Source organism: Panulirus ornatus, chromosome 1 (genome assembly GCF_036320965.1).
Source record: "Panulirus ornatus isolate Po-2019 chromosome 1, ASM3632096v1, whole genome shotgun sequence".
NCBI classification, from domain to species: domain Eukaryota; kingdom Metazoa; phylum Arthropoda; class Malacostraca; order Decapoda; family Palinuridae; genus Panulirus; species Panulirus ornatus.
The window spans coordinates 57,362,716-57,376,389 of NC_092224.1; the positions used below are offsets into that span (position 1 = coordinate 57,362,716).

A 13,674-nucleotide genomic window follows, 5' to 3' on the forward strand; every position below is an offset into this window, starting at 1 on the left:
TAAGTTTGAATGGAGAAAAATTGGAGGAAGTGAAGTGTTTTAGACATCTGGGAGTTGACTTAGCAGTGAAAGAAATCATGGAAGCAGAAGCGAGTCACAGAGTTGGGGAGGGGGTGAAGGTTCTGGGAGCGATGAAGAATATGTGGAAGGAATGAACGTTATCTCGAAGAGCAAAAATGGGTATACGTGAACGAATAGTAGTTCCAACAATGTTATATGGTTGAGAGGCATGGGCTATAGATAGGGTTGTATGGAGGAGGGTGGATGTGTTGGAAATGAAATGTTTGACGACAATATGTGGTGTGAGGTGGTTTGATTGAGTAAGTAATTAAAGGGTAAGAGAGATGTGCGGAAATAAAAAGAGTGTGGTTGAGAGAGCAGAAGAGGATGTGTTGAAATGGTCTGGACATATGGAAAGTATGAGTGAGGAATGAATGACAAAGAGGATATATGAATGACAAAGAGGATATCTGTGTCAGACATGGAGGGAACAAGAAGCAGAAGACTAAATTCGAGGTGGAAGGATGGAGTGGAAAAGGTTTTGAGCGATTGGGGCCTGAACATTTAGGAGAGTGAGAGGCGTGCATAGAATAGAGTGAATTGGAAAGATGTGGTACACCGGGGTCGACGTTCCATCAATGGACAGAACCAGAGCATGTGAAACGTCTGAAGTAAACCATGTGCATTACACATGACAGCCTGAGGCTGAGTGTGAACAAATGTGGCCTTTTTTGTCTGTTTCCTCGGGCTGCCTTGTTGAAGCAGGGGTAGTAATGCTGTTTCCTGTGGGGCAGGACAGCACCAGGAATGGATGAAGGCAAGCAAGTATGATAATCTGAGAGCCCTCCTGCTTCAAGGAAACACTATGCTGGAGTTGCTGTCTGTCAGTGGCCATGCGAGGATTAGGCACTAAAGGCTAAGAAGCAGCAGGGGAGTCCACCAGTCATGCCAGCGAGTAAAAGGGATGAGCAATTGGGGGTAATGGCTCTGAAAGTTAATGGGATTACTGGTAAGTGTAAAAGAAGGGAGCTAGTAGTGAAATTTAAAAGTTATTTTTTTAGATGTGTTGGGGACTGGGGAAACCCATATCCTTGGCAGGGTGTATGGAGTGAAAATGGAAATGATGAATGCATGTTGTGGGAGGGAATGGTACGAGTGGTATGGACAGGAATGAATAAAAATCATCCAGGAAGAGGGAAGGAAGGAATTGTAATTTTGCTATCACTGAGAGAATGGAGGATGTTACAATGCTTGGACTGAGTGGATCATGAATAGTATGAGTGGGAATGGATGAAGGCAAGCAAGCATGAATATGTACATGTGTATATGTCTGTGTATATGTATGTATATGTGCATATGTTGATATGTACATGTTTATGTATGTATATGTACGTATATGGGCGTTTATGAATATATATGTGTATGTGAGTGGATGGGCCATTCTTTGACTGTTTCCTGGCTCTACCTCACTGACATAGGAAACGGTGATCAAGTGTAATAAATATAAATAACATAAGGGGAGTGGGTGAGGAATGGGATGTATCTAGGGAAGCAGTGTTGGCTTGCACAAAAGATGCATGTGGTATGAGAAAGGTGGTAGGTGGACAGATTAGAAAGGGTAGTGAGTGGTGGGATGAAGAAGTAAGATTGTCAGTGAACAAGAAAAGAATGGTATTTGGACAATATTTGCAGGGAAGTAGTGCAAATGGCTGGGAGATGTATAAAAGAAAGCAGCAAGAGGTCAAAAGAAAGGTGCAAGAGTTGAAAAAGAGGGCAAATGAGAGTTGGGGTGAGAGAGTATCATTAAATTTTAAGGATAAAAAGATGTTTTAGAATGAGGTAAATAATGTGCACAAGACAAGAGAGCAAATGAGAACATCAGTGAAGGGGGTAAGTGGGGAAATGATAACATAGTGATGGAGTGAGAATTTTGAATGTCTGTTGAATGTGTTTGATGATAGAGTGGCAGATATAGGGTCTTTTGGTTGAGGTGGCATACGAAGTGAGAGGGTCAGGGAGAGAGGTTTGATAAAGTGAAAGCTTTGCAGAAGATGAATTCCAGCGAGGCAGCAGGTTTGGATGGTATTGCATGGGAATTTATTAAAAAACTGGGTAACTGTGTTGTTGATTGGTTGGGAGGGATATTCAATGTATGTATGGACGATAGTGAAGTGCCTGAGGATAGGTGGAATGCATGCTTAGTGCCACTGTACAAAGGCAAAGGGGATAAAGGTGAGTGTTCAAACTACAGAGGCATGTGTTTGTTGAAATTATATGGGTGGGTATTGATTGAGAAGGTGAAGGAATGTACAAAGTATCAGATTGGGGGGAACAGTGTGGTTTCCAAAGTGGTAGAGGATGTGTAGATCAGGTGTTTGCCTTGAAGAATGTATGTGAGAAATACTTAGAAAAACAAATGGATTTGTATGTAAATTTATGGATCTGGATAAGGCATATGATAGGACTGACAGAGATGCTTTGTGGAAGGTTTAAGAGTATATGGGGTGGGAGGTAAGTTGGTAGAAGCAAAGTTTTACCAAGGATGTAAGGAATGAGTAGGAAGAGAGGAAAGTGACTGGTTCTCAGTGAATGTCGGTGTGTGGCATTAGTGTGCGATGTCCCCATGGTAGTAATCTGTTTATGGATGGGGTGGTTACGGAGGTATATGCAAGACTTTTGGAGAAAGGGTTGAGTATGTAGTCTGTTGTGGATGGGATGGTCTGGGAAGTAAGTCAGTTGTTGTTCACCGATGATACAGCTCTAGTGGCTGATTCATGTGAGAAACTGCAGAGGTTGGTGATTGAGTTTGGAAAAGTGTGTGAAAGGAGAAAGTTGAGGGTAAATGTGAATATGAGCAAGGTTATTAGGTTGTGGGGCTGAGGGACAAATTAATTGGGATGTAAGTCTGAATGGGGAAAAATTGGAGGAAGTGAAGTGTTTTAGATATCTGGGAGTGGACTTGGCAGCGGATGGAACCATGGAAGCGGGAGTGAGTCACAGGGTGGGGGAGGGGGTGAAGGTTCTGGGAGCGATGAAGAATGTGTGGAAGGAGAGCACATTATCTCAGAGCAAAAATGAGTATATGTGAAGGAATAGTAGTTCCAACAATGTTACATGGTTGCGAGGAACGGGCTATAAATAAGATTGTACTAAGGAGGGTGGATGTGTTGGAAATGGAATGTTTGAGGACAAAATGTGGTGTGAGGTGGTTTGATCGAGTAAGTAATATAAGGGTAAGAGAGGTGTGTGGAAATAAAAAAGAGTATGGTTGCGAAAGCAGACGAGGGTGTGCTGAAATGGTTTGGACATATGGAGAGAATGACTGAGGGAAGATTGACAAAGAGGATATATGTGTCAGAGGTGGAGAGAACAACAAGCAGGAGACCTAATTGGAAAGGGATGGATGGAGTGAAAAAGATTTTGAGCAACTGGAGCCTGAACATACAAGACAGTGAGAGGTGGGCAAGGATTAGAGTGAATTGGAACAATGAGGTATACTGGGGTTGATATACTGTGTCACTGGACTGAACCAGTGCATGTGAAGCATTTGGAGCAAACCATGGAAAGGTCTGTGGGGCCTGGACATGGATAGGGAGCTGTGGTTTCAGTGCATTACTCATGACAGCTAGAGAATGAATGTGAAGAAATGTGGCCATTTTGTCTGTATTCCTGGCGCTACCTCGCTGAAGCAGGGGATAGCAATGCTGTTTTCCCTTGGGGCAGGGTAGCGAAAGGAATGGATGAAGGCAAGCAAGTATGAATATGTACATGTGTATGTATGTAATATCTGTGCATGTGTATGTATATGTATATATATGTTGATATGTATATGTATGTACATGTACATATGTGGGTGTTTATGTATATATATGTGTATATGAGTGGATGGGCCATTCTTTGTCTGTTTCCTGATGGAGTAAGGGTGTACTAATGAGGTCATCACAAGAAGGTGGGGCGAGATTTGGATACTCCAAAAAAACTGGAGTATCCCCTTGCGGCACTGAAAACCTTTTCTCAATTATTGAGCCCTCACTGCAGTAGCAATACCTTCCAACCTCACTGGTAATGATACTGCCACTGCACATATAATCTTCATTAATGCATACCTTGCCATTTAAGGGTGCCAGGTGAATTTTTTTTTCTTTTTTTGTCTTCCTGACTTCCATCCAAAGTTTTTCTGAAAGTCAGATCTATATACATAATCTAGCTTGAATTGCACAACATATCAGTAAGAAGTGTGGGTTTCAGAATTTTCTTAATCATACTTTTAATAGATGCATTTACTCTCCGTCCATTAATTAGCAGAATGACTTTTATCTATCATGTTAAACAGATGTAATAGGTGTTACTAGACTTTACCTGTACATGGCTACACATGGGAAAAACTGACACTGGTGAGACTGTATCATTAAGAGTACAGTCTCATCAAAAAAATTCTCACTCCAAAGGAGTCCACTGTTTCCTTGCTCATGGGGGTAGCACAGCCATGGAGCTGCATGAGCTCCAGGAAAGAGATCCCGGGTAACACCAAGACCTTTTCTTAGAAAGGAGTCCTGGGGCAATTATAAATAAAAATAAATAAATATACAGATGTATAGATGTATAGATATCTGGGAGTGGATTTGGCAGTGGATGGAACCATGGAAGCGGAAGTGGAAGTGAATCATAGGGTGGGGGAGGGAGCAAAATTTCTAGGAGCGCTGAAAAATGTGTGGAAGTCGAGAACGTTATCTTGGAAAGCAAAAATGGGTATTTTTCAAGGAACAGTGGTTCCAACAATGTTATATGGTTGCGAGGTGTGGGCTATAGATAGAGTTGTGCGGAGGAGGGTGGATGTGCTGGAAATGAGATGTTTGAGGACAATATGTGGTGTGAGGTGGTTTGATCGAGTAAGTAATGAAAGGGTAAGAGAGATGTGTGGAAATAAAAAGAGTGTGGTTGAGAGAGCAGAAGAGGGTGTTTTGAAATGGTCTGGTCACATGGAGAGAATGAGTGAGGAAAGATTGACAAAGAGAATATATGTGTCAGAGGTGGAGGGAATGAGGAGAAGTGGGAGACCAAATTGGAGGTGGAAAGATGGAGTGAAAAAGATTTTGAGCGATGAAGGCCTGAACATGTAAGAGGGTGAAAGGCGTGCGAGGAATAGAGTGAATTGGAACAATGTGGCATACCGGGGTCGACGTGCTGTCAATGGATTGAACCAGGGCATGTGAAGCATCTGGGGTAAACCATGGAAAGTTTTGTGGGGCCTGGATGTGGAAAGGGAGCTGTGATTTCGGTGCATTATACATGACAGCTAGAGACTGTGTGTGAACGAATGTGGCCTTTGTTGTCTTTTCCTAGCACTACCTCGTGCACATGCAAGGAAGGGGGCTGTCATTTCATGTGTGGCGGGGTGGCAGTGGGAATGAATAAGGGCAGACAGTATGAATTATGTACATGTGTATATATGTATATGTCTGAGTGTGTATATATATATGAATATGTTGAGATGTATAGGTATGTATATGTGCGTGTGTGGACGTGTATGTATACACATGTGTATGTGGGTGGGTTGGGCCATTCCTTCATCTGCTTCTTTGCGCTACCTTGCTAATGCGGGAGACAGCGACAAAGTATAATAACAATAATATAATAATAATAATAATAATAATAATAATAATAATAATAATATATATTTTTTTTTTTTGCTTTGTCGCTGTCTCCCGCGTTTGCGAGGTAGCGCAAGGAAACAGACGAAAGAAATGGCCCAACCCACCCCCATACACATGTATATACATACACGTCCACACACGCAAATATACATACCTACACAGCTTTCCATGGTTTACCCCAGACGCTTCACATGCCCTGATTCAATCCACTGACAGCACGTCAACCCCGGTATACCACATCGATCCAATTCACTCTATTCCTTGCCCTCCTTTCACCCTCCTGCATGTTCAGGCCCCGATCACACAAAATCTTTTTCACTCCATCTTTCCACCTCCAATTTGGTCTCCCACTTCTCCTCGTTCCCTCCACCTTCGACACATATATCCTCTTGGTCAATCTTTCCTCACTCATTCTCTCCATGTGCCCAAACCATTTCAAAACACCCTCTTCTGCTCTCTCAACCACGTTCTTTTTATTTCCACACATCTCTCTTACCCTTACGTTACTTACTCGATCAAGCCACCTCACACCACACATTGTCCTCAAACATCTCATTTCCAGCACATCCATCCTCCTGCGCACAACTCTATCCATAGCCCACGCCTCGCAACCATACAACATTGTTGGAACCACTATTCCTTCAAACATACCCATTTTTGCTTTCCGAGATAATGTTCTCGACTTCCACACATTCTTCAAGGCTCCCAGGATTTTCGCCCCCTCCCCCACCCTATGATCCACTTCCGCTTCCATGGTTCCATCCGCTGCCAGATCCACTCCCAGATATCTAAAACACTTTACTTCCTCCAGTTTTTCTCTTTTCAAACTTACCTCCCAGTTGACTTGACCCTCAACCCTACTGTACCTAATAACCTTGCTCTTATTCACATTTACTCTTAACTTTCTTCTTTCACACACTTTACCAAACTCAGTCACCAGCTTCTGCAGTTTCTCACATGAATCAGCAACCAGCGCTGTATCATCAGCGAACAACAACTGACTCACTTCCCAAGCTCTCTCATCCCCAACAGACTTCATACTTGCCCCTCTTTCCCAAACTCTTGCATTCACCTCCCTAACAACCCCATCCATAAACAAATTAAACAACCATGGAGACAACACACACCCCTGCCGCAAACCTACATTCACTGAGAACCAATCACTTTCCTCTTTTCCTACCCGTACACATGCCTTACATCCTCGATAAAAACTTTTCACTGCTTCTAACAACTTGCCTCCCACCCCATATATTCTTAATACCTTCCACAGAGCATCTCTATCAACTCTATCATATGCCTTCTCCAGATCCATAAATGCTACATACAAATCCATTTGCTTTTCTAAGTATTTCTCACATACATAATAATAATAATAATAATAATAACAATAATAATAATAATAATATGATAGAATTGATAGAGATGCTCTGTGGAAGGCATTGAGAATATATGGTGTGGGAGGAAAGTTGTTAGAAGCAGTGAAAAGTTTTTATCGAGGATGTAAGGCATGTGTACGGGTAGGAAGAGAGGAAAGTGATTGGTTCTCAGTGAATGTAGGTTTGTGGCAGGGGTGTGTGATGTCTCCATGGTTGTTTAATTTGTTTATGGATGGGGTTGTTAGGGAGGTGAATGCAAGAGTTTTGGAAAGAGGGGCAAGTATGAAGTCTGTTGTGGATGAGAGAGCTTGGGAAGTGAGTCAGTTGTTGTTCGCTGATGATACAGCGCTGGTGGCTGATTCATGTGAGAAACTGCAGAAGCCGGTGACTGAGTTTGGTAAAGTGTGTGAAAGAAGAAAGTTAAGAGTAAATGTGAATAAGAGCAAGGTTATTAGGTACAGTAGGGTTGAGGGTCAAGTCAATTGGGAGGTAAGTTTGAACGGAGAAAAACTGGAGGAAGTAAAGTGTCTTAGATATCTGGGAGTGGATCTGGCAGCGGATGGAACCACAGAAGTGGAAGTGAATCATAGGGTGGGGGAGGGGGCAAAAATCCTGGGAGCCGTGAAGAATGTGTGGAAGTCGAGAACATTATCTTGGAAAGCAAAAATGGGTATGTTTGAAGGAATAGTGGTTCCAACAATGTTGTATGGCTGCGAGGTGTGGACTATGGATAGAGTTGTGCGCAGGAGGGTGGATGTGCTGGAAATGAGATGTTTGAGGACAACGTGTGGTGTGAGGTGGTTTGCTCGAGTAAGTAACGTAAGGGTAAGAGAGATGTGTGGAAATAAAAAGAGCGTGGTTGAGAGAGCAGAAGAGGGTGTTTTGAAATGGTTTGGGCACATGGAGAGAATGAGTGAGTAAAGACTGACCAAGAGGATATATGTGTCGGAGGTGGAGGGAATGAGGAGAAGTGGGAGACCAAATTGGAGGTGGAAAGATGGAGTGAAAAAGATTTTGAGTGATCGGGGCCTGAACATACAGGAGGGTGAGAGGCGGGCAAGGAATAGAGTGAATTGGATTGATGTGGTATACCGGGGTTGACGTGCTGTCAGTGGATTGAATCAGGGCATGTGAAGCGTCTGGGGTAAACCATGGAAAGTTGTGTGGGGCCTGGATGTGGAAAGGGAGCTGTGGTTTTGGGCATTATTGCATGACAGCTGGAGACTGAGTGTGAACGAATGGGGCCTTTGTTGTCTTTTCCTAGCGCTACCTCGCACACATGAGGGGGGAGGGGGATGGTATTCCATGTGTGGCAAGGTGGCGATGGGAATGAATAAGGGCAGACAGTGTGAATTGTGTGAATGGATATATATGTATGTGTCTGTGTGTATATATATGTGTACATTGAGATGTATAGGTATGTATATTTGCGTGTGTGGATGTGTATGTATATACATGTGTATGGGGGTGGGTTGGGCCATTTCTTTCGTCTGTTTCCTTGCGCTACCTCGCAAACGCGGGAGACAGTGACAAAGCAAAATAAAAAAAAAAAAAATAATAATAATGATAATTTTTTTTTTTTTTTATTATACTTTGTCGCTGTCTCCCGCGTTTGCGAGGTAGCGCAAGGAAACAGACGAAAGAAATGGCCCAACCCCCCCCCATACACATGTATATACATACGTCCACACACGCAAATATACATACCTACACAGCTTTCCATGGTTTACCCCAGACGCTTCACATGCCTTGATTCAATCCACTGACAGCACGTCAACCCCGGTATACCACATCGCTCCAATTCACTCTATTCCTTGCCCTCCTTTCACCCTCCTGCATGTTCAGGCCCCGATCACACAAAATCTTTTTCACTCCATCTTTCCACCTCCAATTTGGTCTCCCTCTTCTCCTCGTTCCCTCCACCTCCGACACATATATCCTCTTGGTCAATCTTTCCTCACTCATTCTCTCCATGTGCCCAAACCACTTCAGAACACCCTCTTCTGCTCTCTCAACCACGCTCTTTTTATTTCCACACATCTCTCTTACCCTTACGTTACTCACTCGATCAAACCACCTCACACCACACATTGTCCTCAAACATCTCATTTCCAGCACATCCATCCTCCTGCGCACAACTCTATCCATAGCCCACGCCTCGCAACCATACAACATTGTTGGAACCACTATTCCTTCAAACATACCCATTTTTGCTTTCCGAGATAATGTTCTCGACTTCCACACATTCTTCAAGGCCCCCAGAATTTTCGCCCCCTCCCCCACCCTATGATCCACTTCCGCTTCCATGGTTCCATCTGCTGCCAGATCCACTCCCAGATATCTAAAACACTTCACTTCCTCCAGTTTTTCTCCATTCAAACTCACCTCCCAATTGACTTGACCCTCAACCCTACTGTACCTAATAACCTTGCTCTTATTCACATTTACTCTTAACTTTCTTCTTCCACACACTTTACCAAACTCAGTCACCAGCTTCTGCAGTTTCTCACATGAATCAGCCACCAGCGCTGTATCATCAGCAAACAACAACTGACTCACTTCCCAAGCTCTCTCATCCCCAACAGACTTCATACTTGCCCCTCTTTCCAAAACTCTTGCATTCACCTCCCTAACAACCCCATCCATAAACAATGATAATGATAATAATGATAATAATGATAATAATAATGATAATAATAATAATAATAATTGGGAGGTGAGTTTGAATGGAGAAAAACTGGAGGAAGTGAAGTGTTTTAGATATCTGGGAGTGGATCTGTCAGCGGATGGAACCATGGAAGCGGAAGTGGATCATAGGGTGGGGGAGGGGGCGAAAATTTTGGGAGCCTTGAAAAATGTGTGGAAGTCGAGAACATTATCTCGGAAAGCAAAAATGGGTATGTTTGAGGGAATAGTGGTTCCAACAATGTTGTATGGTTGCGAGGCGTGGGCTATGGATAGAGATGTGCGCAGGAGGATGGATGTGCTGGAAATGAGATGTTTGAGGACAATGTGTGGTGTGAGGTGGTTTGATCGAGTAAGTAACGTAAGGGTAAGAGAGATGTGTGGAAATAAAAAGAGCGTGGTTGAGAGAGCAGAAGAGGGTGTTTTGAAATGGTTTGGGCACATGGAGAGAATGAGTGAGGAGAGATTGACCAAGAGGATATATGTGTCGGAGGTGGAGGGAACGAGGAGAAGAGGGAGACCAAATTGGAGGTGGAAAGATGGAGTGAAAAAGATTTTGTGTGATCGGGGCCTGAACATGCAGGAGGGTGAAAGGAGGGCAAGAAATAGAGTGAATTGGAGTCATGTGGTATACAGGGGTTGACGTGCTGTCAGTGGATTGAAGCAAGGCATGTGAAGCGTCTGGGGTAAACCATGGAAAGCTGTGTAGGTATGTATATTTGCGTGTGTGGACGTGTGTATGTACATGTGTATGGGGGGGGGGGTTGGGCCATTTCTTTCGTCTGTTTCCTTGCGCTACCTCGCAAACGCGGGAGACAGCGATAAAAAAAAAAAAAAAAAAAAAAAAAAAAAATAATAATAATAATAATAATAACAATATGTGGTGTGAGGTGGTTTGATCGAGTAACTAATAATAGGGTAAGAGAAATGTGTGGTTATAAAAAGAGTGTGGTTGAGAAAGCAGAAGAGGGTGTTTTGAAATGGTTTGGTCACATGGAGAGAATGAGTGAGGAAAGATTGACAGAGAGGATATGTGTCAGAGGTGGATTGAACGAGGAGAAGTGGGAGACCAAATTGGAGGTGGAAAGATAGGGTGAAAAAGATTTTGAGTGATCAGGGCCTGAAAATGCAGGAGGGTGAAAAGCGTGCAAGGAATAGAGTGAATTGGAACGATATGGTATACCGGGGCTGACATGCTGTCAATAGATTGAACCAGGGCATGTGAATAATAATAATAATAATAATAATAATAATAATAATAATAATAATAATAATTATCCCTGGGGATAGGGGAGAAAGAATACTTCCCACGTATTCCCTGCGTGTCGTAGAAGGCGACTAAAAGGGAAGGGAGCGGGGGGCTGGAATCCTCCCCTCTCGTTTTTTTTTAATTTTCCAAAAGAAGGAACAGAGAAGGGGGCCAGGTGAGGATATTCCCTCAAAGGCCCAGTCCTCTGTTCTTAACGCTACCTCGCTATCGCGGGAAATGGCGAATAGTATGAAAAAAAAAAAAAAAAATAATAATAATAATAAATCCTTTCTTTCTGTATTCTTGCCAAAGCTCAACAACAGTTATAAATCTAATGACAGAACATTTTACTTCCAGGTATAGACTATTTTTCCTGTTCTGCATATTCTCAGTGGAAGATAATGGCATAAAATATGAATCAGAGAATGTGCATGCACATTTCTTCTTCTTGTTACTCATAACTCAAAAATGGAAACCAGCAACATGAAGCAATTCTGCATCATATGCAGAATTTGTATGAGTTCCTAAATTTGTTTTGCAATTCAGATTTCTTTTGTATAACTTTTTATGAAAATCATCAATATCTTCTTCAGTCCTGTTACCTGCAATGACCTACACTCTGTTACTGTTAAAGGCAGATAACAAAGTCTAAAAAAGACGTGCTAACAGTAAAAGATAAAACTACTTAAAAGTAACTATGTTGTATTGAAATTTAGTTGTCTTATAACTTCCAATAAAATATACAAATAATTTCTGCAAACTTGTCATCTGCAGACCTAAGTTCTGACTACCGAAGATAATCAAGAGCCTAAAACAAACATGCTATCAATAACAGTTAAATCTACTCACAAGCAACTATATTGAGGTAACGATTTTTCTGTTTATTATCTGGATGCTGGGAGTGTTCTGCTGGATGATGTTCCTGAGCAGAAGCTGCTTGTATTGCTTCATATTCTTTGGAAAATGCAATATCGCCATCAGCATGCAGATCTGCTACATGCTGTAAGATCAAAGTAGATTTAATTACCATGAATATCAAGAAAATTTATACAACAATATACAAATAATTCAACATCATCCATATGATATGAAAATCAGAGATTAAGTTCACTCAAACTCTATGGTATTCATTCATTTCAGACAACCAAATATGATACAATAAAATCACAATATCTTTGTACCACTGATGTTAACACTAGCAGGAGCAAGGTGGGGAAAAGTGTGAGGACTGAGTCAACTGGGAAACAGCTTGATAATGAAACGTTGCTATACCAGGATAACAATTTAACATAATGGATTGTGTTTGAAACGAAAGGAGATAATGTTCTAAATCAATTCCTAAGAGTACCAAATGAGAGCCTACAATTGCCACACCCTATTTGAAAATAACAGTTAATCCAACGATGACATAAGGGAGTAAACACAGGTTAATTTATTTATTTATAATACTTTGTTGCTGTTTCCCACGTTAGCGAGGTAAAGCAAGGAAACAGATGAAAGAATGGCCCAACCCAGCCACATACACATGTATATACATACACATCCACACAAGTACATATAAATACCTATACATTTCCAACATATACATACATATACATAAACAGATATATACATATATACATATTCATACTTGCTGCTTTCATCCATTCACGTCGCCACCCTGCCACCCATGAAATACCATCCCTCTCCCCCTGCGTGCACGAGGTTGCACAAGGAAAAGATAAAAAAGGCCACATTTGTTCACACCCAGTCTCTAGCTGTCATGTGTAATGCATGGAAACCACAGCTCCCTTTCCACATCCAGGCCCCACAAAACTTTCCAGGGTTTACCCCAGACGTTTCACATGCCCTGGCATACCACATCATTCAAATTCACTCTATTCCTTGCACACCTTTCACCCTCTTGTATGTTCAGGCCCCGATTGCTCAAAATCTTTTTCACTCCATCCTTCCACCTCCAATTTGGTCTCCCACCTATCCTCGTTCCCTCTACCTCTGACACATATATCCTCTTTGTCACGTCTACCTATGACACATATATCCTCTTTGTCAATCTTTCCTCACTCATGCTCTCCATGTGATCAAACCATTTCAACGCACCCTCTTCTGTTCTCTCAACCACATTCTTTTTATTACCAAACATCTCTCTTACCCTTTCATTACCTATTCGATCAAACCACCTCACACCACATATTGTCCTCAAACTCATTTCTGCTTCCATGGTTCCATCCACTCCCAGATATCTAAAACACTTCACTTCCTCCAGTTTTTCTCCACTCATACTTACCTTCCAATTAACTTGTCCCTCAACCCTACTGTACCTAATAACCTTGCTTTTATTCACATTTACTCTCAGCTTTCTTCTTTCACACACTTTACCAAACTGTCACCAGCAGACAACAACTGACTCACTTCCCAAGCCCTCTCATCTATAACAGACTGCATACTTGCCCCTCTCTCCAAAACTCTTGCATTCACCTCCCTAAAAACCCAATCCATAGACAAATTAAACAACCCTGGAGACATCACACACCCTTGTTGCAAACCGACATTCATTGGGAACCAATCACTTTCCTCTCTTCCTACTCATACACATGCCTTACTTCCTTGGTAAAAACTTTCTACCGCTTCGAGCAACTTACCTCCCATACCATATACTCTTAAAACCTTCCACAAAGCATCTCTATCAACCCTATCCAGATCCATAAAT

At 42.2% G+C, this 13,674-nt stretch overlaps 1 protein-coding gene across 2 annotated transcripts in view; it reads right to left on the bottom strand.

Moving 5' to 3' along the window:
• Ptp99A (Protein tyrosine phosphatase 99A) overlaps window positions 1-13,674 on the bottom strand; it is a 1,440,930-nt gene that overhangs the window by 118,730 nt on the left and 1,308,526 nt on the right. For both annotated transcript variants that reach the window (XM_071662728.1, XM_071662717.1), the window contains one exon: window positions 11,814-11,964. In XM_071662728.1, coding sequence (XP_071518829.1) covers window positions 11,814-11,964 — 151 coding nt within the window. The remainder of the gene's footprint in view (window positions 1-11,813; window positions 11,965-13,674) is intronic.